The following is a 25,944-nucleotide window of genomic DNA, read 5'->3' on the forward strand; positions in this document are numbered from 1 at the left end:
ATTTACCGTGTCAATAAATCCACAGCACATGGGAGGGGAGGAAGTAGTCTCTGAATAACTTCATCAGTAAGAAGACCACCACAATAGGAAACAAAGGTTTTGATAGCTAAAAAAAGAAACGGATTGTAACTTGGTAGAATTTATTTAACTGAAAATTATATACAATTATAGCATGGCTCATTTCAAAATAGAGCAAATAGAGAAAATACTTATTGCACTATTGACCTAGGATTTTAAAGACAAATAGAAAAAAATAACTGATTAAAATGGAAACTGCATGTTTTCAGCACCTCTAAAAGTCAGGCCACATCTTCTGGCAGCATAAGCTGCATCTCCACTGGGGATGGTGATAACTGGAAAACCCTTTCTACTGTAGACAAGGCCTTAGGTTTCTAACTGACCATGTCACTTTCGAAAATTATTTTCTACACCTCCGTCAAATTTGACAGGAGAGAAAAATGTCCAATAGATTAGAATTTAAAAATCCTCAAGTAAATAACTTCTTCCCCAGTCAATGTGTATTACCAAAGATTCTCATTCACTACTTAGCTACATCATTTTGCAATATTAAAATTTTTATTAATTTTATTTGAAGCAAAGCACCTAATTAAGTAGGCTTACAAACTAATATGCTTTTGTTCTGGGAAAACATTTTTAAAGGACATGAATAAAATTCAGTCAAGAACACATATCTCCCAGGCCATATCTGTATCTTGTAGCTTCATCTTGCACAACATTTCCAAGATCTAACCTCTTTTCTGTGCCCATACCACTAAAAATCTTGTCCAAATCTGATCATCTCATCCATTGACTTCTGTTATCTCCTCCTCTATGTCCCGGATGCCTGCAACCTTGTCCCCCTTCAAGTTCATTCAAGATGCAGCCATTAAAAAAATCTTCTGGCTTGTCATTTGGACTACATCAGCATTCTCTTTAAGTCCTTCTTTTCGCACGGCATCAAACACAAACTTCTTGCGTCACTTTCTAAGCTTAGTCCTAATTAGAGCTTAAAGTAGTCTGAAAAAAGAGGACTTCCACCATCCCCACATCTGCCCATCCCCCTGTCGAGCAATTAATTCTGACTGTCCAGACCCCTTATCAGTTTTGTTCCCTCCAGTCCCCGATCTGTTCCATCTCCATACCTGTTTTTCCCCCTCCAGACCCAATCTGTTCTGCTCCCCAGCCTCATCTCCTCTTCCTCCAGGTCTTGGGGTTTTTCATTCCCACCTCCCAGATCTGTGGGAGCCTGCAGCTGGATCCCCTCTCTCCCTTCCCTAGAAGGCTGGATGTTGCCCAGAGGGAGCAAGAGGAGAAGCAGAGGTGCCATCCCATCACTCACTAGAGGAAGAAGTGAAGGGGAAAGAGAGAATAGAGCCGCTCTGAGCTGCTGGGCTCTTTCTGTTCCCTCCTCCCCGCCATGCCCCGACCCCCACGTTGGGTTGTTGGCGGGTGGGGGTGGGGGGGCGGCGGGAAAAGAAGAGAGCTCCACCTGCTTCTTGTTCCCATGCGGTGGGTAAGTGGGAAAAACAGCCAAACAGATGGTATTAAAAATGTGCACCCCAGAGCAATACAGGTTTGCCTCCAGAATTTTTATATCCTGGGCCTGCAGGTTGTTTTGACCTGCTGCACTTTTAAAGCACTGGTCCAAATCTACCTATTCAACTTATTAGTTATAATAATCACTCATTATTTATCATTCCTCGCCTTGGCTCTGCTGCCAGATAGCCTGAATCTCCCAACTTCTCCACTTCTCTGACAAGCACATCCATTGTTTCTCCCATGACTTTCAAGTAGAAGAAACTCCCAGTCAAAATCTGTACAGCCACCACCGAATTCTTCCTCAAAACTTCTCTTTAATAAGGCTGTCAATTAATCACAGTTAATACACGCGATTAACTCAAAAAAATTAATCGCGATTAATCACAGTTTTAATCGCACTGTTAAACAATAGAATACCAACTGAAATTTATTAAATATTTTGGGTGTTTTTCTACATTTTCATATATATTGTATTCTGTGTTGTAACTGAAATCAAAGTGTATATTATCTTTTATTACAAATATTTGCACTGTAAAAATTATAAAAGAAATAGTATTTTTCAATTAACCTCATACAAGTACTGTAGTGCAATCTCTTTCCCATGAACGTGCAAGTTACAAATGTAGATTTTTTTTTGTTACATAACTACACTCAAAAAGAAAACAATGTAAAACTTTGGGGCAAGAAGTCCACTCAGTCCTAGTTCTTGTTCAGCCAATCGCTCAGACAAACAAGTTTGTTTACATTTACAGGGGATAATGCTGCCCTCTTCTTATCTACATCACCAGAAAGTGATAACAGGCATTTGCATGGCACTTCTGTATTCTGCATTGCAAGATATTTACGTGCCAGATATGCTAAACATTTGTATGTCCTTTCATGCTTTGGGCACCATTCCAGAGGACATGCTTGCATGTTGATGATGCCGCTTAAAAAGATAATGCATTAATTAAATTTGTGACTGAACTCCTTGGGGGAGAATTGTATGTCCCCTGCTTTGGTTTACCCACATTCTGTCATATATTTCATGTTATAGCAGTCTCGGACGATGACCCAGCACATGTTGTTCATTTTAAGAACATTTTCACTGCAGATCTGACAAAATGCAAAGAAGGTACCAATGTGAGATTTCTAAAGATAGCTACAGCACTGGATCTAAGGTTTAAGAATCTGAAGTGCCTTCCAAAATCTGAGAGGAATGAGGTGTGAAGCATGCTTTCAGATGTCTTAAAAGAGCAACACTCCGATGCGGAAACTACAGAACCCGAACCACCAAAAAAGAAAATCAACCTTCTGCTGATGGCATCTGACTCAGATAATGAAAATGAACATGCACTGTTTTGGATTGTCATCAGCATGGACGCATGTCCCCTGGAATGGTGGTTGCAGCATGAAGGGACATATGAATCTTTAGAGCATCTCGCACATAAATATCTTGCAATGCCAGCTACAAAAGTGCCATGAGAATACGTCTTCTCACTTTCTGGTGACACTGTAAACAAGAAGCGAGCAGCGTTATCTCCTGTAAATGTAAAATTGTTTGTCTGAGCGATTGGCTGAACAAGAAGTAGGACTGAGTGGACTTGCGGACTCTAAAATTTTACATTGTTTTATTTATGAATGCAGTTATTTTTTGTACAAAATTCTACATTTGTAAGTTCAACTTTCATGATAAAAAGATTGCACTACAGTACTTCTATTAGGTGAACTGAAAAATACTATTTCTTTTGGTTTCTTTTTTTTTTTTTTACAGTGCAAATACTTGTAATCAAAAATAAATATAAAGTGAGCACTGTACACTTCGTATTCTGTGTTGTAATTGAAATCAATATATTTGAAAATGTAGAAAACATCCAAAAATATTTAAATAAATGGTATTCTATTAACAGTGTGATTGTGTGATTAATCGCAATTATTTTAATTACTTGATTGAGATTAATGTTTTTAATTACTTGACATCCCTACTCTTTAATAATGCGCGTAGAAAACTGTAACTGATAACAGGCAAGCAGGTGGGGAGTTGTGTATCCTGCTATTCCCCGCCCCATTATATTTGTTACCCCATCCTCTCCACCCCAACCTAGCCCACGTTTCTCTCATCCACCTATTATATCTTGTCTTGTAGAATATAAGCTATTTGGGGAAGAGACTCATTTATCAGATATCTGTAAAGTACCTAGGATAACAGGGTCCAACCTGATTGAGGCCATTAGGTGTTATTGCAACATAAATAAAAAATAATAAAAAGATTCGCAAAAGTTATTACATTGGTTGTTGTTTTGGAAATAAAACATCAGGATGAGAAAAAAATATCCACCACAAGGGTTACCAACATAATCCGACAGACACACACACACATAGTCTATTATGAAGGTAATTGAAAACAAGCATAAATTCTGCACTGATGGTTTTCTTTATGATGTCTGAAGGACAAATAATCAGAGAGAGAGAGAGAATATGCGAAACTGCTTACCACAGAGAGCACCAGCTCGGCCTTCCAATGTCACTTGCCATGTAAATGAATCTCCCCGACTCCTCTCTGTTTCTAGATCTTTAGGAGATAGTGGAAAGACACACTTCCACAGTAATAGCATTCTTGGGAGATAGTGCTGGACAACAGCAGGACCTGTAAGTTTTAACAACAGCCAATTACAAATCTGAGGAACCATAAAGGTAAAATATTAAATCAGCTTACCTATGTTCAAAAAGGTCTCTACTGTTTCCTCCACCCATCCTTGCATTATTCCTTAACCTACTGCCACTGTACCCCATTTTGTACAGAAGAACATGCCCACTGTTATTGTTAAGGTTGTCTCTCCCAAATTCATTATAAACCTGTTATTTAGCTTTAGCCAAAGTTTGGCATATGTGGACTCAGCTGAGGAACAACATAAAAGAAAAAAAATTCATTTGGTGGTGATGTTCAGAAATGCAAAATTTCTGAGCACAGGCTGATGTATAGAGATCTCTCTCTTATCACAGGGAAATAGAGGATTGGTGGACAGAAGTAACAGGTTCAAATGTTGAAAGGAGGCAAGGAACATGCAAAGAGACACAAAAAGACTTAGTGAGGGCTTGAACAATGATTTAAATATCAGGGTCAATACTCTGACAATATTAAGCATGATTAGAGTTCAATAACATTTCATGTGCCTGACAGATTCAGTGAGGATCTTGATAGCCTCCTTATCTTGCCCTGACACACATATTATACCAAACAATTCTGAACATTTACAGTCATGACATAAAATGTTACTGGACTAATCTTGCAAATTATCTTTCATATTTAAGTAGTATTGGTCCAATCCTGCCATTGTTCTGCAGGCAGAACTCCCACTAAGTTAACAGTAAGTTTTAAGGTAACAAACAATGCTTTTATGCATCTTTTCTTATCAGAGATTTAAATTTATGTTAATTATTTTTACTATGAAATATTAAAGGCAAATGAAGGACCACAAGTATTAAAACTAGTCATATGGATTTACCAAAAGACATAAAGTACATATAAGAGTAAATTAAAGTAAGAAACCTATTACCTAATGTCATAAGAGAAGCTACCAACAGCCATCCAGCCTGCGTTCGTTGTATTGAAATGCGACTATTTTGAGAAGCAGAACACAGTAAATCCTCTGCTACTGTCATGATTACCTATTCAAAATTTGAAAAACAAAAAGCATCACTACCTTTGTAATTGTACACAGAAATCAAATACAACTTGAAGAAAAAATGCTAATGATTGTTTCTAATAATTTAGGGCCTGATTTTGCCAGGCTACAGGACGGAACTATTCAGGAGACAGGCTGGCTTGGTGTGTAAGCAGATGAAGAGAAATGTTGTGCCCCAGTACAGCAAGTTCACTAGGGCCCTGGTACAATGCCCTCCCTTCCACCCCCACTGTGTGCAAGGACAAAAACCAAGTACTACCCTCATCCCACTTCTGTAGGAGCAGTACTATTCCCTATTCTCAGGGAGTCTCTTCCATAGATGAAACCGGTGTTGGAATTAGTTAAGGGTTTTAACCATCTTATATAATTTCTACCTTGGACTAGTGGAAGTTTTGGCAGAATGGATATATGGATAAGTAAATTTTATTTTGTACAGTGGTTAGTCACCTAAAGGCATAGGAAGGTGTTAACTCAATTTAGTCTGTGGTAAGTGAATGTACTTCCAGGAAACTTATTTATAACACAGTGAGCAAAGCAACAGATCTGTGGATGTACTGCCAATTAGTTTTATAAAAGAAGATCATTTTCTTTGGCAAAACGTAGTGAGCTTCAGTTGTATTGTGGACTAACACAGCCTTTTCTTACTCAACAATGCAGTTGTGATGTTCATGGGAAAGGGAAAAATAATGGTAACCTGCCAACTTAGCATACTTGCAAGTCAGGCCAGGGTTATACAAGCTTTAATCTTCACAGGAAGTTTCACTGGCTTCAAACAGAACGGACTGATTTACAATTCTGAATACATAACTGGTCTCAGGAAGTTTACTCTCAAATTACAGTCTCCCTCCTCTTTCCAATTTCTCTAAGCCAAAGCTCTTTAGAATCAACCTTCATTCCAAGAAGCAATAGCGATATGTGGTGGGCAGACCTCAATCTTAATGCAAAAATATTCATAAAATTATTATAACTTACATTAATATCAGGTTGTTAAAAACTTGTTTGCATCTTTATTGAATGAATATTTATAACTACAAATATGTTATAGCCAGGATGCTCGAAAATATAACAATATCTGGGTTAGTTTAGTTACTTATGTTCAGCCTGGTTAAAGAAATTCGAGGAGGTATCTGTTTCTGTCTCCCATGAGCAAGCAAACATCCAGAAGATAGCCCTCCTTAGCCATAAAACCATGCTTATTAGCTTTAAGAGTGTTATTCAAACTCAGGAAAGCTGCATTTTAAACTTTACCTTGCTTTAACTTTTATACTATTTTCCTTTGTGCTATGTTTAAAAGATATACTGGTTATTGAAATCTGTGCTTTGTACAAAATATTTAATAGTAGTCTAATTGCTGTAACAAATTGTAACTAAGTAGCTTAGGTAAAGAAACAGACCTTAAGAGTGTCTTATCTAGACCAAGACACCAATTAAAATAAAAAAAAAATGACTGTGAAAAGGAATGTATGGTTGTATTGTCAGACCAATAAATCTAGGTGTAAAGTTGTTTATTTTTTTATTTCCTCATGGAAAAACTTCTAAGTAAACCCATACAAAGAATCCTAGAAGTATTTCTTGCTGAAATGAATTTTATAATCTCTAAAAACTTCATTCATAAAAGCATTGAGGAAAAACACTATAGTTGGAAATATTTTTTTGTTTATTTTCTAAATGTTCAAGTGGCAAACACCTGAAATGCATACTTGCAAATGTGTTTGCTCAATGAAAATCTCTTAATACCATTGCTATTTAAATGGTAAAATGTGTTGTGTATTAACCTAAAATTTAATGACCTTGCTAAACTGATTGCTAATGAAAGAAGCCATTTGAGTATAGAGTATTTATATTAATGGGAATTAATTAATTAATTAATTGCTGGCAGTGCTCAAGCAGCTCTCTCACCCAACTCAGGAAGATGAAGAATCATCTCTCCAAAAACTGTAATAAAGAATCAACAAATTCTTTTACAGTTATTTAAGCTCAAGACTATTTATAAAGTTATTTAATTTTAAAAGACTGGTTTGAGAACAAAAAACTTTATATAAAAGATTAGGAGTGTTTCTAAATTTTGAAAATAGAATGTCATTTGCTGTTGAACTCTAATACAACTAATGGAATATCTCAGAAAATGAGTTGAAAAAAAAAGAGAAAAGTTAAACACTAACTTTTAATTTATCTGATGCTTTCCCAAAGAAAGGAAGCTAGAAATCTGGCATATTCATTAAACAGACTGCATACCTCAGGACCTGAAGGTGTCACCTAAGCAAACCCCAGAAGCATGGAGGCAATGAGTGACTGCAACCAAGTTGGAGTCTAAACAAGCCTGAAAGAGGTGTGTTCTCTTATAATTTAATGGAAATAGGAAGGAGAAGAGTATAAAAAAGGGGAGTATCCCTCACATACACACACTGCTAATCTGCTTAAACAGCAACTTACCCTGTCCATCTCTACTCTGCAATTAGCAAAAGTTAACAGACTGAATATTTACTATGGTTATGACACCATGGATCTTCTTTGAAAAAGATATGTAATTCAGAAATGTTACACTACCTGATCAGTGGTTTAAATGACTAAATTTATGGGGTAAAGAAAATAGCATTATTATGTGTGTTCTTGGGGATCCTTTTCTTCCCAATAAAAGAAACTACTACATCAATATTTTGAGAAAAAAATATTAGTGTTCCAATCATGAGACAAAAAAATCAGCGTTGTAAAATCACAATTAAATACAAAATACATTTGAGACACTTCAGGAAGGAGCACAACAGAACTGCTTTCAAGTAAATTAGTAGGATCGTTACCTTCCCTTTTCCATGTGGAATTCCTAATGGGCAGTGTTTTACTGCTCCCAATAGAGCAGCAACAGCAAAACTATATCCAGTCACTGCTTCAGGGGAGGACTTAAGGGCACTAAGCCGTTCAATGCAGCGATCCAAAAGTGGAGACACATAGGATGGCAATGCTACAGCAATGCAGCGTAGACACCAAGCTGCTGCTAGTCGAACTGAAACACTGGGATGAAGAATAACTGAAATTACTGCATCCAGGACCCCTGAAAGAAAAAATAAATATACTTAAGACATGGACAAAGCAGTCTGGCTGATGAGTAAGAAGAGTGTCTAAAGGCATGTATGTGTATTCACTGAGGGATAGTGAATGTCACTTTTCAAGCATGTGCTAATCTTTAAACAGTGAGAAGTGCTAATAAGAGAGATTTCACATTAAATGTCATCAATCTAAAATATTTTATTACTTTAAAAAAGTTAACCCAGCTGAGGAGCAGTTGGATGAAACTAAATTCTGGAAAGATTGAAGTGGTGCTAATGGAGAGAGGGGAAAACTTTCAAAAAACCTTGACCTCTTTGTAACACCACCCTTGTGTCATTAAGACAACTTGCAGCCATGGTGTATATCTAGACTGTATACTGCTTATGGACACCATAACAGCCAAAGCTGCAAAAGAATGGCGATTTCCATATACAGACAGCAAGAATATTACACCTCCTTTTATCAGATTCAGACTTGGCTGCAGTGATCCACGCACTTGTGACCTTCAAGAATGATCATGTTAAGTATGAAACAGCTGACTTCAAAAGCTATGGCTACAATTAATTCAAAACATAGAAGTCCCTCTGTTCAACAATTAAGACCACAACAATCCAGCTGTCTGCTCTCTTCCCTGGCTCTCTGTAAAGGACCGGATTTAACACAATTTAAATCTTCTTTGAGACTTTCCCCGGGAACCAGCCAGACTGCTTCATCTTGCTTCATCCTAAACTTCCTTGACAGCTACATTCCATGGAACTATCAACCCAAAAAGTGTTTGAGGAAGAGAAAGAATTTGTTGAGCAATTGGCTCCAAAACTTGGAACACATTCCCAAGAGATGAGAAGGACCCCCAACCTCAGAGCTTTGAGAGTTAAAAGCAAAAACTAATTTTTGATTTAGCTTTTCCACATAACACCATAAAAAAATAAAGTATAAGAAAATAAAAACCACCAGAGACCAGTTGTACCTGCTGTCTGGAAGCTGGGGAGCGGGAAGGGGGGCAGACAGAAGTGAGAAAGGAGGGAAAGGGGAGAGAGAAAGAGAAACATGCCTTATGTATACACTTCAAATGTGTACCTTAAGAGACCACAGTAATGGGCACTACATAAGAACCTAGACCAGAGGTGGGCAAACTACAGCCCGTGGGACCGTCCTGCCCAGCCCCTGAGCTCCTGGCCCAGGAGGCCCAGCCCCTCCTCTGCTGTTTCTCCTCATCTGCTGCCATGCTGCTGCGCAGGCAGTGCTCTGGGCGGTGGGGCTGCACGCTCGTGCAGGGCAGCACAGCTGTGTGTCTGACTCCGGCCAGGAGGCGCGGCTCCAGACATGCTACTCTTAGCAGCATGGTAAGGGGGCCGAGGGGTTGGATATGGGGCAGGGGATCCAGGGGGACAGTCAGGGGCCAGGGGGTGATTGGATGGGGAGGAGGTTGGGGGATGGGGAACATGGGGTGGTTGGATGGGGAAGAGGTTTGGGGGTTGGGGGCAGGGGATGTGGAACGGGGGGGGGGGGGTTAGATAGGGGGTGGTGTCCTGGGGGGTGGTTAGGGGTGGGGGTTCTGAGAGGGGCAGTCAGGGGGCAGGAAGTGGGAGCGGTCGGATAGGGGGTGGGGACCAGGCTGTTTGGGGAGGCACAGCCTTCCCTACCCAGCCCTCCATACAGTTTTGCACCCCGATGTGGCCCTCAGGCCAAAATATTTGCTCACCCCAACCTAGACAGATAAACCTACCTAGATTTTATTTTCTTGAATACAAACATAAATTCATTGAAAACATAGATAAGTGCTTCACTGCACTAGATCATAATTGCATGTGCTTCAATTAGTTCAATGCCTACTCCTTACTGAGAAATAAAGTTGATTGAAACATGAAATGTTATTCCTCCTTAGTGAAGTTTCTATTTAACACATCCCCTCCCCTCCACATCACACTGGTCTATAGCGACAGTGATATAAAATCCTGATAGCTTCTTTATGGCCTATCTAGCCAAGTGTTACATTTACAAATACACAATTACTTCTTTGGATAAAAGCACTAACTATACTATGCTTCTGTATGTGTAATTTTTCCAGGAGCACTGAGATAACACTAAATTATCAACCCAGACTGCAATATCAAACTCAACATTTCTTATCAATGTCATCATATTTGTACCATTGTTCTAATACATTAAGCAAACATGAAATGTCTACGAAGTGTCTTGGTAAGTAATTACAGGCCTGATCTAGCAAGTAAATCCATGCAGGAAGACCAGTGTCTCTGCATGGATAACAATGCATGGATGATACCTATAATGGATGGATACTAATGCAGCTCTGCATAGATACCAATGTCCACCTGCACAGATCAACTGCATGATTGGAGGTAAAGTATATAACAACAGATCTGGAGTAATGATTTTTAAATCACTAAAGCAAAATAGGATAGACCACTCACTGCACTAAAATGAAAACCTAAGAGCAGGGGTGGCCAACCTGTGGCTCCGGGGCCACATGCGGCTCTTCAGAGGTTAATATGCGGCTCCTTGTGTAGGCCCCGACTCCAGGGCTGGAGCTACAGGTGCCAACTTTCCCGTGTGCCAGGGGGCGCTCACTGCTCAACCCCTGGCTCTGCCACAGGCCCTGCCCCCACTCCTCCCCTTCCCACCCCCTCCCCTGAGCCTGCCATGCCCTCGTTCCTCCCCCTACCCCTCAGAGCCTCCTGCACGCCACCAAACAGCAGATCAGGAGGTGCAGGGAAGGAAGGGGAGACGCTGATCAGCGAGGCTGACGGTGGGCAGGAGGTGCTGGGAGCGGCGGGGAGGGGGAGGGAGAGAGCGAGCTGATGGGGGGCTGCTGATGTATTACTGTAGCTCTTTGGCAATGTACATTGGTAAATTCTGGCTCCTTCTCCAGCTCAGGTTGGCCACCCCTGCATAAGAGAATAACTAAACATTTCTATTTAAATTTGGTCAAATATATTTACTGAGCACATTGCACAGTGTGTTTGCTCTGAACTAAAATACAACCCTCAGTAGTATATACTTTCAATATGATATTCAGAGTACATTGTACATTGTGTAACAGTACAGGCAGGAGGTGGTGCAGAGCTGTTTGGGTGATGGTCTTTGAAAGGCTTCATACAAGCAGCACATTTTAGGATAAAAATAGGTAAGAAAAAAGTGAAAAGTTGATTATCTGATGCATGAAGAGAGAGTGAGTTTAAGCAAAGAGGAGGAAAATGGGAAAGGGTTACAAAAGGGACTGGTTTAGAAGGGAGGGTCACAAACAGCACAGTAGAAAATGAGAGCAAAGCTGAGATGGAGTTACGCAGAGGCTTGAAGGTGTGGATGAGCTTGAACTTGACAAAGAAAAAGAAAATCTCTTTGGCAGAACGTAATTGCAATCAGAGCAGCCACAAAGCTAGATGATATTAGTAGCAGTGTTCTGACCGGACTGAATGGGTCAATATGATAAGCTGGCACAGCAGAAGGGAGGTTCCAGTAGTCAATGGGAGAGAGAACCAAAGGCTTCAGAAGGAGAAATGGATAGATTTTAGAGATCAAGTGTATGAAGCACCAGTAATTTTCAAGAGCCTGAATGCAGCAGAAGTTTACAAATTTAAAAAAGGAGTGCATTTCTGTCACAGAACCACAGAATCATAGAAATGTAGGGCTGGAAGGGAGGTCCTCAAGTCCAGTCCCCGGAGCTGATGCAGGACCAAATAAACGTAGATCATCCTTGACAGGGAGTTATCCAACCTGTTCTTAAAACTTCCAGTGAGGGGAGTCAATAACCTCCCTTGGAAGCATGTTTTGGAGCTTAACTACTCTTTTAGTTATGAAGTTTTTCCTAATATCTAACCTAAATCTCCCTTGCTGCAGATTAAGCCCATTACTTCTTGTCCTATCTTCAGTGGACATGGAGAACAATTGATCACTGTTCTCTCTGTAACAGCCCTTAATGTATCTGAAGACATATCAGGTCCCCTCTCAGGTCTTCTTTTCTCAAGACTAAATATGTCCATTTTTTTCAACCTTTCCCATAGGTCAGGTTTTCCAAACCATCTATCATTTCTGTTGCTTTCTACTGAACTCTCTCCAATTTGTTAATATATTTCCTATGTATTATATCTTTTATCTGTGTTCATATCTTTCCATATGTTAGTCTGAAATATTCTGCAAAAATAAGAATACATTGTTGCGATCAAATCTGCAAAAAAACTCAAGGAAAATATTTTGCAAACTAATCCATTACCTGTACTGGAATCTTGTAGCAATGGTGCAGCAGTAGTGCTTAAACCATGTACGAGACTTCCCAGTTCGTGTAATACACACACAAGAACATGTTGGCTTGCTGTTACGTCTGTTGTACCAATCCGTGTTTCCAAGTTACCATCACTCATTACAACATCTGGTAACACATTAGAAACTGTGAAATCATTGCACATTAAAATATAATAATAATAAAATACAAAGAGACAGAATAAAGAATGCAATGATATGGTAGCTACATTAGAAATATTCTTCTATCATTAACTGTCTCACATAAGATTCAAGATTTTCAATGGGACTCAGCTGAGACTTTCCATACCTCAATCAAGTTGCCACAGAAAAGGACATTATTTAGTTCCAGGGTAAATAGTGGGTGGGTGAGAAGAGTAGAAAAACAATCATAAAATAAAAAACACCACATTGCCAATTTAGCAGGTGACAACGAATGGTAGCAACCAAGAACCCTTCCATTTTCAACTAAACCCATGGGGATTTGAATGGGCCATATTTTGACATGGGGTGGGTGCCAGGTTTGATTACCTTCACTATATGGCACTTTAAAAAAAGTAAGAGATGTTTCAAGATAGTTACGCCTATAAGGCAGCAAAGCTAGGAACACATACACAGCAAAATTTAGAGTTAGTCAACTAAATTTTATTTTAGGACACTACAGATTGAACCAGCAGCAAGATATAGGACTATACACCAGTTGAGAATTGGCACAGCAAAGGCATGCTCTAGTCCTCTCACCACACCCTCAATGCTGGGGAAGTAGTTGGCATAGGAGCCAGGCACAGAATGTTATGCCATCTAAAAATCTGCCTTACACCCAGGGAATTTGCAGATGGCTGGTTGGGCCAGGTTCTGCCATTTTGCACCACCTGAGTAGTATGAAATGGCTGGAGCAGGGAGAGAGAATCTGGCCCCATTTGTATCAATTACAGTTTAAATGTATTTGATCTATTCTGTTATCTGTGTTTTACTGTTAAAAATAATTCTGCTATGTGACAAGTGTAAGAAGTTTTTTTTATTTATTTTTAATCAATAAAACAACCTGAAAAAAAAAACCAGAAACTTTTCTCTACATTATTATGGTAATATACCAGAAGTAGAAGTTCTATTTCTGCAGAATCTTCAGAATTAGGGTAGGCAAACAATCATTTTAGCACTGGTTTAAAAAACCAGCCTCCCCCACAAACAGATAATCTTGTTAGTCCCATACCCACAACTTTCTTCAGCTTCCAGATGGCTTGACAAATCTCTTTGGCAGCTGCAATTTGAGCTTTTTCTCCAAGAAGACCTCCCACTGTAGCTCGAAGGATAAATGAAATACAACGGCGACAGCAGATAGCATCCATTTGAGTCTGAATAGCTTTAGGGTGAGACTGAGACACTAGATCTAAAATATGGGAAAGTAAGGAAGAGAAATTCCTTTCAAGCCACTGTCCTCCTAATGTAGAGACAAATACCACATATGCCTGAAAAAGATTTGAAGGAAGTAATATTTAGAATAAAGTCATCTGGAAAATTACCATTTACATTTACAGAGACATGTAAATGCTTAATATCACCCCGCACTATATCAAAAACAAGGATACCACATTCTCTACAGAAACCATATTTAATTTCCTTCATAGGACAATTTTGTGTATGTTCTCAGTTTTAACTGAGTTGGAAGTTCTTTTGCCTTTCTGATGTAGGACATTTTATCTGTCAATTTAGGCAGTAGTATTTAAAAATTACTTTCAATTAACACTGTACCAGCAGCACTGAATCTGGTCTAACTGCAAGTTAATTCAAGATGCTTGTCTATTTTATTTCATTTCAGTGTGTAAGAAGTGCCAGTTTACCCTGAACAGGCACTTGTTATGTAAAACATTGTGTTTGACCTCCCTGAACAACAGCTTTCAGCTATTTAAAATTCTGCACATGGAGCCCAAATTTAATGTATGAATGCATTTTAAGAACCACGATGTTACAAAACTATAACCCATATCCCTAAGAGAATTTTGTTTTTGCTGGCCTAGATTTAGGGAATATTTGCAGACATAAGGCACAGCTCTTCATTTTAATGAATTTTAGTTGTTTGTCTTGCAACAGAGGACTCATACAAAGGCTACAGATGTCACAAACAACCAAAAGAAAGAATGCAGAGCCACTTTACAAATCTAATCACCACAAAATCATTTATCTTGCTGCATAATAGAGTTCTTTACAAATGGTTAACAACTGTATGTTTTATATGCACATATTTGCCATCACCATGAAAAGCAAGCACATAAAAATGTGAGTATATATATGAATGCAATGAACAACGTTCACTATAAAAATAGCAATAACCCATGCATATTTTGCCTCATGTCTGATTATAACAACTTCCTTTCTATGTTGTAATTTGTTAAGTACTACAGTTCGTCAGTATGCAGGTTTCCCATTATCAAGGTTCCCTCCCCACTCTGAACTCTAGGGTACAGATGTGGGGACCCTCATGAAAGACCCCCTAAGCTTATTTTTACCAGCTTAGGTTAAAACATTTCCCAAGGCACAAACTTTGCCTTGTTCTTGAACAGTATGCTGCCACCACCAAGCGCTTTAACAAAGAAACAGGGAAAAGAACCATTTGGAGTTCCTCTTCCCCCAGCAATCCCCCCAAGCCCTTATACCCCCTTTCCTGGGGAGGCTTGAGAATAAACAAGTTGAGCACAGACCAGCTTGCGTTTCTTAGGATCCTAGAAACCCAATCAGATTCTTAAAAAACAGAACTTTATTAGAAGAACCAAAAAAAGATATGAGAACAACTCTGTAAGATCAGAATGGAAGATAATCTTACAGGCAGTCAGATTTAAAACATAGAGAATCGCTCTAGGCAAAACCTTATGTTACAAAAAGACACAAAAACAGGAATACACATTCCCTCCAGCACAGCAAATTTACAAGCCAAACTAAAGAAAACCTAACACATTTTCTTGCTAGATTACTTACTAACTTTACAGGAGTTGGAGGGCTTGCATCCTTGATTTGTTCCGGCAAAGGTATACACACAGACAGACAAAAGCCTTTTTCCCCCCACCTCCAGATTTGAAAGTATCTTGTCCCCTCATTGGTTATTTTGGGTCAGATGCCAGCGAGGTTACCTTAGCTTCTTAATCCTTTACAGGTGAAAGGATTTTGCCTCTGGCCAGGAGGGATTTTATATCACTGTATACAGAAAGGTGGTTACCCTTCCCTTTATAGTTATGACACCCATCATTTTACCTGAGGATGCAGAGAAGGAAAACGCTAACTAAAGAGTATATTAGTTTGTACCTCTATATTGCTTTTCTTCCTCCAATCTAAAAGCACTTGGCAGATATTAATTAAGTCTCACAACACACCATTGTATTATCTCCACTTTAGAGATGGGAAAACTGAGGAATAGGGTAACTAAATGAACTTGTCCAAGGTCCCGTAGTAAAACAATGGCAGATGAAATCAATTTCATCAGTATGTTTGCAAAAACAAACACCAACTACTGAAATGTGGTTAACCAGAATAAATTGAGATAAATGGAGCAATTAACTGTCTATTATTATAACAACTAGACTATTTGAGGAACGACAGGGCAAGTGGGATGAATTGAAAACAATTTCTATATTTACTGTAACCTACTTTGACTTAAATCTACTATATTTCCTTTCCTTTTGAATGTAAAAAAATGCGCAGAGTCAACAATTTTATTTTCATAAATTATTAGTATGTATGAGCAGGGGGTTGGACTAGATGACCTCCTGAGGTCCCTTCCAATCCTGATATTCTATGATTCTGATTAGAACACATCTCCCTATTCCTAATCCCACATACTAATCACTAAACCATAGCACCTAACCTTTTAATTCGAAATATCAGATAATTTATCATCATGATTTAAAATTGTTTCAATATCTACTGTTCAGCAGTTATAGTAAACTGGAGTATGGGCATCTATTCTTAAAGTTTTTTTGCTGATGGGGATTGAACAGAATGATTCAGATGTGCATATTCAGGAGAATTTAATTGAATGTTCAGGATTTGGAATTTATGAGTTATAACCCTCTAGGTAACCAGAAAACACAAATGTTTTCTTAAATCTATGTTGGATGTGAAGTCTCAATTGTTAAAGTTCTTTTTACATTTAAAAAGAGTTATTTAAAATCTTCAGGGTTACATTTTTGAACAAGGGACACAGAGATCCATATGCAAAACTTGCTTACACACGTCTACATTCTGTTTGCACATAAAAATACAAGTCTGGGCTTGCAAAACTTTGCACACAAACTTCTTGGCATAATTTTGGGCACAGATTCAGAAGCTTATTTAATGCTACTGAAATATGGCTCTTGAAATGTGGGTGTCAGGAGAAAAAAATACTACCTGTGTTTAATAAACATCAGCACCATACGTTTATAACGTCAGTTCTCAACTTCAAGCTCTTTCAGGCAGGAACTGTCTTATTTTATGTTTGTACAGCACTGAGTATTACGGGGCCCTGATCCCAATGTGATCCCCTGATGCTATTGTAGTACAAGCACTAAAGACTAGGGACTTTGTACTGAATGTACTTAATGTCGAGGACTGGCCACACAACTCAATTTGTCGTAAGTGCTGCACAGCCAATCAAAAATATATTCCTTGAGGCACTTAAAAGCACTTTGTTTAGTAAAACAAAACAGTCACATTTAAATGTAAAGATGAATTTTCCTCAATTTTAGAAAGGCAAGACAAATATTATAAATGGCTTCAATACATATGCCAGATGTCTAAAAACATGAAAGTCAAAAGAAACCACGTAAAGTTTTTCATGGGTATTAATGTAGATTAAGTTAGAGATAGGGGTAGACTTTATGGGAAGGATAAAAAAAACAATAATGTAGTGGGAATGCCACAACTTAAGGAAAGTTTTCACCGGACTGTGGCAAAAACAGAATATATATTTTATGACAACAAGAACAGCAGAACAGATATGGGAACTGTAGGATTAAGATAATATGGAGAGGCAGTGTGGTAGTAAGATGACTGACAATTTCCTAAATTACTGTTGACAGATATATAAACACACATTGCAGCACTGTCAGACAATAACTTTAATAGCCCTCAAAATTCATCCCAAGGTATTCCAACCTCCCCTCATACTTTAAATTATATATGATGAACTCAACTCACTTAGCAAACGTATTGTGTTGAATTTGTAAGGAGCTTTGTATTTACCAAGAACATTTACTTGGCAAGTGAAAGTACAGTTTACTGTCTGTACACAAAAAACTGCTTTGTGCTCTAAAAATACTAAATATTCTTGAATACAAAATATTTCCCAGTATTTTAGGAGTTATCTCTGAAGTGCTCCAATTTTCAATAATTTATAATCTATACTTTTATTATTACATGTTGTAAAATGCAACTATTCAACAACTTTGTAATTTATGAGCACTGTTTTATACAGAATTACTTAGGTTTTATCTTCACAAAAATATTGTATTGCTTTAACTGTACTAGTCTGTGAGTAGACCAGATCTTTGCTTGATTCACTACTTTCACATTTTAAAGAAGTGTGCGAGACTTTAAATTTAAAAGCTTTTTCAACAAGTTTCAGTGCAACAGACTAATTTTGTCATTATTTGAAAAAAATACTTTTAACATGGTGCGCCTTATGCTCTGGCCCCTGTATCTTCTATTTACCACCAGAAGCACCATCCCTCTTGCTGATGTCTCTGTAGATCATCCCGGAGCCATGTAACAAAAACTGTCAATAGGGATCAACTTCTCGCTGAATTCTACTCCCCACTCCTTATTTCTCACGAGTTTAAGGGTTATCAAAGATCCCGTAATTTCCAAGGATCTCCTCTTAACTGATATGGTCTAAGGGTGATGTGTGTGTAGACATTAAATGCACAACCCAACCCACAACCTGGCCATCAAAATGCTGAAGGACTATCAAGGGATTAGACTCAATACAACAACGTATAGCTTATTAACCCCTTTCTATGACGCTCATACAAGAGATTTGATAGAGGAAGTTCAGCTGCCAATGTTCTGAACTGTGTCCCCCATAGTGGAGGTGACACAATATTAAAAAGGTCCTGTCTTTGAGCTGATGAGAGTAGAAAACGGATTCATCTATCCAGGCCCCCTTCAGAAGGGTAGGAGGCTTGGAAAGAGTGTAGTCTTTCAGATTCCACAGGACATTCTTAGCAGCAGTTAAGGGGAATAACTGATTGAATATTGACTGAAAAATGAAAACAGTAACAGGGAAAGCAACAGGTGACAAACCTTGACGTCTCTTACAAAGCTCTACCTATCTTTCTCAGGCACACATTACTAAAGTACTAAGATCCGGTAATTATGACCACACTATTCATAAGAGGAAGAAAACTCCAATAACCTCTTATTAAAGGGAATGGGAGTATTGCTTGATTAAGGATCACCAAATATAGGTGTATGAAAATAATTCTGTTTATGATGCACAAGAAAGAATACAATCCATCTCACATCCTCTGAGCAGCACTAGGTCTGCAGAGCTAGAAGTAGTAGAAAAGTAAAATCTTATTTCTGTTACTATAGCAAGCAGCAATGACCCTGTATACCTACAATGATCAGATGTAATGAATAAGATGCTGCCTTTCTTACAATCACTTCTCAGAGCAGAACCACTTTTTCAACCTGAGTATGAGCCAAATTAACAGAGAAAGCAAGAGAACATTTTGAATGTTCTCTAATACTGGCACTATGAGAATGCGTATTTCACTATACATCAGGAGACAGATTCCAATTTAAAACTCTTAAAAAATAATTTTAAAAAGCCACAAGAACATAAAATAATGTATTCCTCAAATTTTAAATATAAAAATTATACTAAGAGGAAAGGACTCCAGAACACTCAGTAAGTTATATTATTTGTAGCTTTAACCCATACAAATTTACTCCTAACAATTTCCAAAAAATAGTAAATAGAAGGTTACATTTGGAATTCAACTAAAATATAGAGATGCCTTAGGAGATGAGTTATCGACATTCATGTAATTTTTGTTGTGTACTATTAATTTCAGTATAAATCAAGATATGGATCATACTATGGTACACTAAAATCTTATTTCATATTTATTGTCACAAACAGTAAACAAGTATACAAAACAACAAAACTAACAGCTTTTTAAAAACATGCACAGCAATATTAGAGAAACAACATATAATGCAAACCTGAGTAACGCCAACTCTAATATCTCTGCTGACAGAACTGATTCCTTTCAGTATATCCCCACCGGCTTGGAGAAATCCAGAACTCCCACGCAGAAAGCCTGTTCCTAGTAGTTCCATGGCTTCGTCCAGAGAAATTTTGCGAACATTTTGCCGGGTGGATGCTAAGCATAAATGTATTTTAAAAAAAAAAAAAACACCTCTGTAAAGGGCAGTTGCAACTTCTTTGCATCTTAAAAAAAATTGTGATGAATACCAATTAATCTTTCCCAACTACATTAGTAAATCCAAATATTTAAAGCAAAATTTCATAACAGAACCAGAATCAAAGCTCTGAGGATTCGAAGCCCTTTTGATGAACATGACCTAGAAATACATGGAAGTAACTGCCATCCTAAATCCAGAACTGCTTCAAAATAAACATTTTGCTGCTCAATTTTTCTAAAAATAGCACAGCAGAAACCACTTGTTCTTAGATATTAATCAAATCAAGATCTTAACATTTTAGTGCATCAGGGTCTGCAAACAACAAAACCACCTTACCTTAAATTTGTCACTACTGATCGTGGGAATTATTGAATATGTTCATGTTCTGTGTCTGATTATATTAAAGATACACTTTGAGGCATGTGTGCTAAACACGTCAGCTAGGCAATTCCACTCTGCAAGAGCGGTCATCTAACATCTCTCCTACATCTTTCCTTCCATTAGAAGAATTCTCATAGTCATTCAAAAGAAAAATTTAATGCTAAAAGTGAAACAGCAGGCCCCCTGAGAGAGACAGATGAACTGTGGGATTTAATTTCATGACAAAACAGGTGGTAAGGCCAAGAGCACAAAAATTCATTCTTTCTCTCTCGTATACTTGATAAGACACTTAATACCCTAAAATTCTTAAGATAATATTGAACTTAAAAATGAAAACACTAACAGTGAAAGCAATAGGTGACTAACCTTGACATTTCTGACAAAGCTCATCCAATGAAGTGAGCTGTAGCTCACGAAAGCTTATGCTCAAATAAATTTGTTAGTCTCTAAAGTACCACAAGTACTCCTTTTCTTTTTGCTATCTTTCTCAGGCACCCATCCCTTAAGTGCTAAGATTAGGCAGTTATGACCACACTGACCATAAGGGGTAAAGAAGAAAATAAGGCAAATTTATTCATTCTATAGATAATGTCTATTACAAAAGACAGTAATTTTTCTGAAACTGAAAAAATATGGCAGTTTTCTTTAACAGGCAGGACAGGCAGGGCAGAAAAGGTGGGGGAGTTGCACTGTATTAAGTTGCACTGTTTTAAGGGAGCAGTATGACTGCTCAGAGCTCAAGTATGAAACTGCAGAAAAACCTGAGTGTCTCTGGATTAAGTTTAGAAGCGTGAGCAACAAGGGTGATGTCGTGGTGGGAGTCTGCTATAGACCACCGAACCAGGGGGATGAGGTGGACGAGGCTTTCTTCCGGCAACTCACAGAAGTTACTAGATTGCAGGCCCTGGTTCTCATGGGAGACTTCAAACACGCTGATATCTGCTGGGAGAGCAATACAGCAGTGCACAGACAATCCAAGAAGTTTTTGGAAAGTGTAGGGGACAATTTCCTGGAGGAACCAACTAGGGGCAAAGCTCTTCTTGACCTGCTGCTCACAAACCGGGAAGAATTAGTAGGGGAAGCTAAAGTGGATGGGAACCTGGGAGGCAGTGACCATGAGATGGTTGAGTTCAGGATCCTGACACAGGGAAGAAAGGAGAGCAGCAGAATATGGACCCTGGACTTCAGAAAAAGAAGACTTTGATTCCCTCAGGGAACTGATGGGCAGGATCCCCTGGGAGAATAACATGAGGAGGGAAAGGAGTCCAGGAGAGCTGGCTGTATTTTAAAGAATCCTTATTGAGGTTACAGGGACAAACCATCCCGATGTGTAGAAAGAATAGTAAATATGGCAGGCAACCAGCTTGCCTTAACAGTGAAATCCTTGCTGATCTTAAACACAAAAAAGAAGCTTACAAGAAGTGGAAGATTGGACAAACCACCAGGGAGAACTATAAAAATATTGCTCGGGCATGCAGGAGTGAAATCAGGAAGGCCAAATAACACCTGGAGTTGCAGCTAGCAAGAGATGTTAAGAGTAACAAGAAGGGTTTCTTCAGGTATGTTAGCAACAAGAAGAAAGTCAAGGAAAGTGTGGGTCGCTTACTGAATGAGGGAGGCAATCTAGTGACAGAGAATGTGGAAAAAGCTAATGTACTCAATGCTTTTTTTCCCCCTGTCTTCACGAACAAGGTCAGCTCCCAGACTACTGCATTGGGCAACACAGCATGGGGAGGACGTGACCAGCCCTCTGTGGAGAAAGAAGTGGTTCAGGACTATTTAGAAAAGCTGGACAAGCACAAGTCCATGGGGCCGGATGCGCTGTATCCGAGAGTGCTAAAGGAGTTGGCGGATGTGATTGCAGAGCCGTTGGCCATTACCTTTGAAAACTCATGGCGATCGGGGGAAGTCCCGGATGACTGGAAAAAGGCTAATCTAGTGTCCATCTTTAAAAAAGGGAAGAAGGAAGATCCTGGCAACTACAGGCCAGTCAGCCTCACCTCAGTCCCTGGAAAAATCATGGAGCAAGTCCTCAAGGAATCAATTCTGAAGCACTTAGAGAAGAGGAAAGTAATCAGGAACAGTCAGCATGGATTCACCAAGGGCAAGTCACACCTGACTAATCTAATTGCCTTCCAAGATGAGACAACTGGCTCTGTGGATGAGGGGAAAGCGGTGGACGTGTTGTTCCTTGACTTTAGCAAAGCTTTTGACACGGTCTCCCACAGTATTCTTGCCAGCAAGTTAAAGAAGTATGGGCTGGATGAATGGACTATAAGGTGGATAGAAAGCTGGCTAGATTGTCGGGCTCAATGGGTAGTGATCAATGGCTCCATGTCTTGTTGGCAGTCGGTATCAAGTGGAGTGCCCCAAGGGTTGGTCCTCGGGCCGGTTCTGTTCAATATCTTCATAAATGATCTGGAGGATGGCATGGACTGCACCCTCAGCAAGTTTGCAGATGACACTAAACTGGGAGGAGAAGTAGATATGCTGGAGGGTAGGGATAGGATACAGAGGGACCTAGACAAATTAGAGGATTAGGCCAAAAGAAATCTGATGAGGTTCAACAAGGACAAGTGTAGAGTCCTGCACTTAGGACAGAAGAATCCCATGCACCGCTACAGACTAGGAACCGAATGGCTCGGCAGCAGTACTGCAGAAAAGGACCTAGGGGTTACAGTGGACGAGAAGCTGGATATGAGTCAGTGTGCCCTGGTTGCCAAGAAGGCCAATGGCATTTTGGGATGTATAAGTAGGGGCATTGCCAGCAGATCGAGGGACGTGATCGTTCCCCTCTATTCAAGATTCTGTGAGGCCTTATCTGGACGACTGTGTCCAGTTTTGGGCTCCACACTACAAGAAGGATGTGGAAAAACTGGAAAGAGTCCAGCGGAGGGCAACAAAAACGATTAGGGAACTGGAACACATGATTTATGAGGAGAGGCTGAGGGAACTGGGATTGTTTAGTCTGCGGAAGAGAAGAATGGGGGGCGGATTTGATGACTGCTTTCAACTACCTGAAAGGGGGTTCCAAAGAGGATGGATCTAGACTGTTCTCAGTGGTAGCTAATGACAGAACAAGGAGTAATGGTCTCAAGTTGCAGTGGGGGAGGTTTAGGTTGGATATTAGGAAAAACTTTTTCACTAGGAGGGTGGTGAAACACTGGAATGAGTTACCTAGGGAGGTGGTGGAATCTCCTTCCTTAGGTATTTTTAAGGTCAGGCTTGACAAAGCCCTGGCTGGGATGATTTAGTTGGGGACTGATCCTGCTTTGAGCAGGGGGTTGGACTGGATGACCTCCTGAGGCCCCTTCCAACCCCGATATTCTATGATTGTATGATTCTAACTCAGTTGTTCTCTTTAACATGGTATTTAGCAGTCAAATAATCCATAAATAAGCTTGTTGAGAAGGGAGAGTGAATATATAAAAACACACACACACACAGTTTCAAAATACTGAAAGCTTCTAATTTAGTCTTAATTAAAATCAAGTTCTCTCATGATTTCCCTGGCTACATTCCTACCCTAACTCATGACACTTAAGGCCTTTTCTGAAGTCAAGAGCGTAGATCAGAGTGTGGGCTCATGTATTCAGCTCTCCATCCTGTTACATTCAGTGAGTATAGGATGAATTTAAATTTTTCATTCTTCTAACACCACATTATCAACAATAAAAAAACCCAACAATATGATGGATGCCAAGGAAAACACAGAACACCGTGAAGAACTGAATGAGGATCTACAACTACCTCTTGACCTGATGGGACTGATGATTAGTTTGCTTGTATACTATACCAGCTATGAATTGTATCGCCTTTTCCCCATAGACCTTCCATCTGGAAAGACTTTGAGGATTTAAATGTGGATTTGTTGGAATAAATTGATAAAGCTTTAACTATGCGGATGTTTTATTATAGGAATATTACTTAACATCTTATGTGACTCAGCGCTCAGATTACAGAATCGTGCATTTGGAATCTAGGTGAAGGCACTGAAACTGCCTCTTAAGTGAGCTAATTCAACAATCTGCTTGTCCATACTCAGCTGAAACAGATACATGCTCCCTAAAAAATTTCAGGTTCCATTTATATCATCTCTATTTAAAATTCCTCAAAAGTCAAGAAAACAGTTTTTGTTTTAAGAAAACTAATTCAATTATTGTTACATAAAATTTAATGGGCTGGGCAACAACGAAAACCATAATGACTTGCTTTAGCTTATATACTATGGACATGCTCCCCAAAAAGAGTGCTCCTCAGCTGTACTCCCATATCTGACTGGTAAAACTGAAGGATTGATGGGGGTGGGGGAAAAGAAAGAGAAGATGTCTATGATCCCTAGTCTTTCCTCAGAGGGCAAGAGGGTCTCCACATGAACACAGCTAGGAGTTCTGTGTGACTAAAACTCAGTCAACTACACAGTTGGGACTATGTTTGATTTCAGGTGGCATGGCTAGCTGAAAAGGAAAAGATACAGCAACAAGCCATTCTAGGCAACGTTGTGCCCTGGTAAACCAATGAAAAAAATCAATCCAATGTTAAACACTACACAGAGGAGCAGTAACTCTCTAGAACTTTTACCATTCAAGAAGCAAAAAAGGTTGAACATGCAGTTGTTGCCAGGTGTCACTGTCAGCTCATATGAGAAACATGCTACTAATGAGTCTGAAGGACAGGCACTCTGAGCGGATGTCCCAAAATCTATGGAGTTATATAACCAGACTTCCCCACAGATCCTGGGGCTTGGTGCCCTTACAAAGCCACATTCCACCTTCACGTAGCTGAAAATCCCTTCACCCTCTGAGGAGTAGATATGCATATGGAACTAAATAGTATTTCCAAGTAAATTTCCCCCAAATTTGTGGGGTTTATTATTGCAAAAGTAGATGATCCAACTAAAAAACACAGGGCTACATCACCATTATAAAATGCTGTAAAATGCAGCAAAAGAGTGGTATGATTAGTTTGTTTAAACAAAGTATCTGGTGTCTGCATTTTGATCTAAGCCTTTATTTATGGATTATATATGACTTACAGAACTAAGATAAGTTTGCTAAATTCTTACTGAAAAACAAAACATCTGCTTTACCTGTTGCCTGTTTACATGTCACAGCTCTAGCCAACACTGTGCCTAAAAGCTTTGAAACTGCTATCCGCACATCGTAATTGGAACCATCAAATGATTTAAAACATAGGGTTGCAACGCTATCCAGATCTGTGCTCCACATAAAAACTGCCTCCTTCTGAAGTTCAAGAAGACACTAGACAAAAAGGGGAGGAGTGGGGAAAGAAAAATATATTCACCATATATATTCTGATATTGTGTAAAAGCATTTAGGCATTTGATACACATTTTAGCTTGCAAGATAACACATAGAAGATAAGAGGATTCCATAAAAATATGTACAGTTCTTGACATTAAAGGGATCTGAATATTTACTGCCAGGACAATGTCTGATAATGCAAGTAATCTAAACTTACTCATTGTTCTTAGTTTAACAATTTCTGGGAGACATATGATAACATCTTAAATCACATTTGGAAGTAATAACCCTACCTGGCATAACTTCAGATACACAGAAAACAAAACTAGGCGCCAATATTGTTGCTATGTGCTAAAATTCCAGAGTTACTTTTTGGGGAGCATTTTTTT

General features: G+C 39.0%; 1 protein-coding gene across 5 annotated transcripts in view; it reads right to left on the reverse strand.

The window, feature by feature from the left end:
* The window catches only part of HEATR5A (HEAT repeat containing 5A), a 126,296-nt gene that overhangs the window by 85,575 nt on the left and 14,777 nt on the right, over positions 1–25,944 (reverse strand). For all 5 annotated transcript variants that reach the window (XM_084630957.1, XM_084630958.1, XM_084630961.1 and 2 more), the window contains 8 exons: positions 25,381–25,552; positions 19,707–19,867; positions 13,720–13,975; positions 12,481–12,636; positions 8,003–8,253; positions 5,076–5,187; positions 4,013–4,165; positions 7–106 (listed from right to left, as the gene is read on the reverse strand). In XM_084630957.1, the coding sequence (XP_084487083.1) occupies positions 7–106; positions 4,013–4,165; positions 5,076–5,187; positions 8,003–8,253; positions 12,481–12,636; positions 13,720–13,975; positions 19,707–19,867; positions 25,381–25,552 (1,361 nt within the window). The remainder of the gene's footprint in view (positions 1–6; positions 107–4,012; positions 4,166–5,075; positions 5,188–8,002; positions 8,254–12,480; positions 12,637–13,719; positions 13,976–19,706; positions 19,868–25,380; positions 25,553–25,944) is intronic.

This window comes from Lepidochelys olivacea, assembly GCF_965140295.1.
Source record: "Lepidochelys olivacea isolate rLepOli2 genome assembly, chromosome: 6".
In the NCBI taxonomy this organism is placed as follows: domain Eukaryota; kingdom Metazoa; phylum Chordata; order Testudines; family Cheloniidae; genus Lepidochelys; species Lepidochelys olivacea.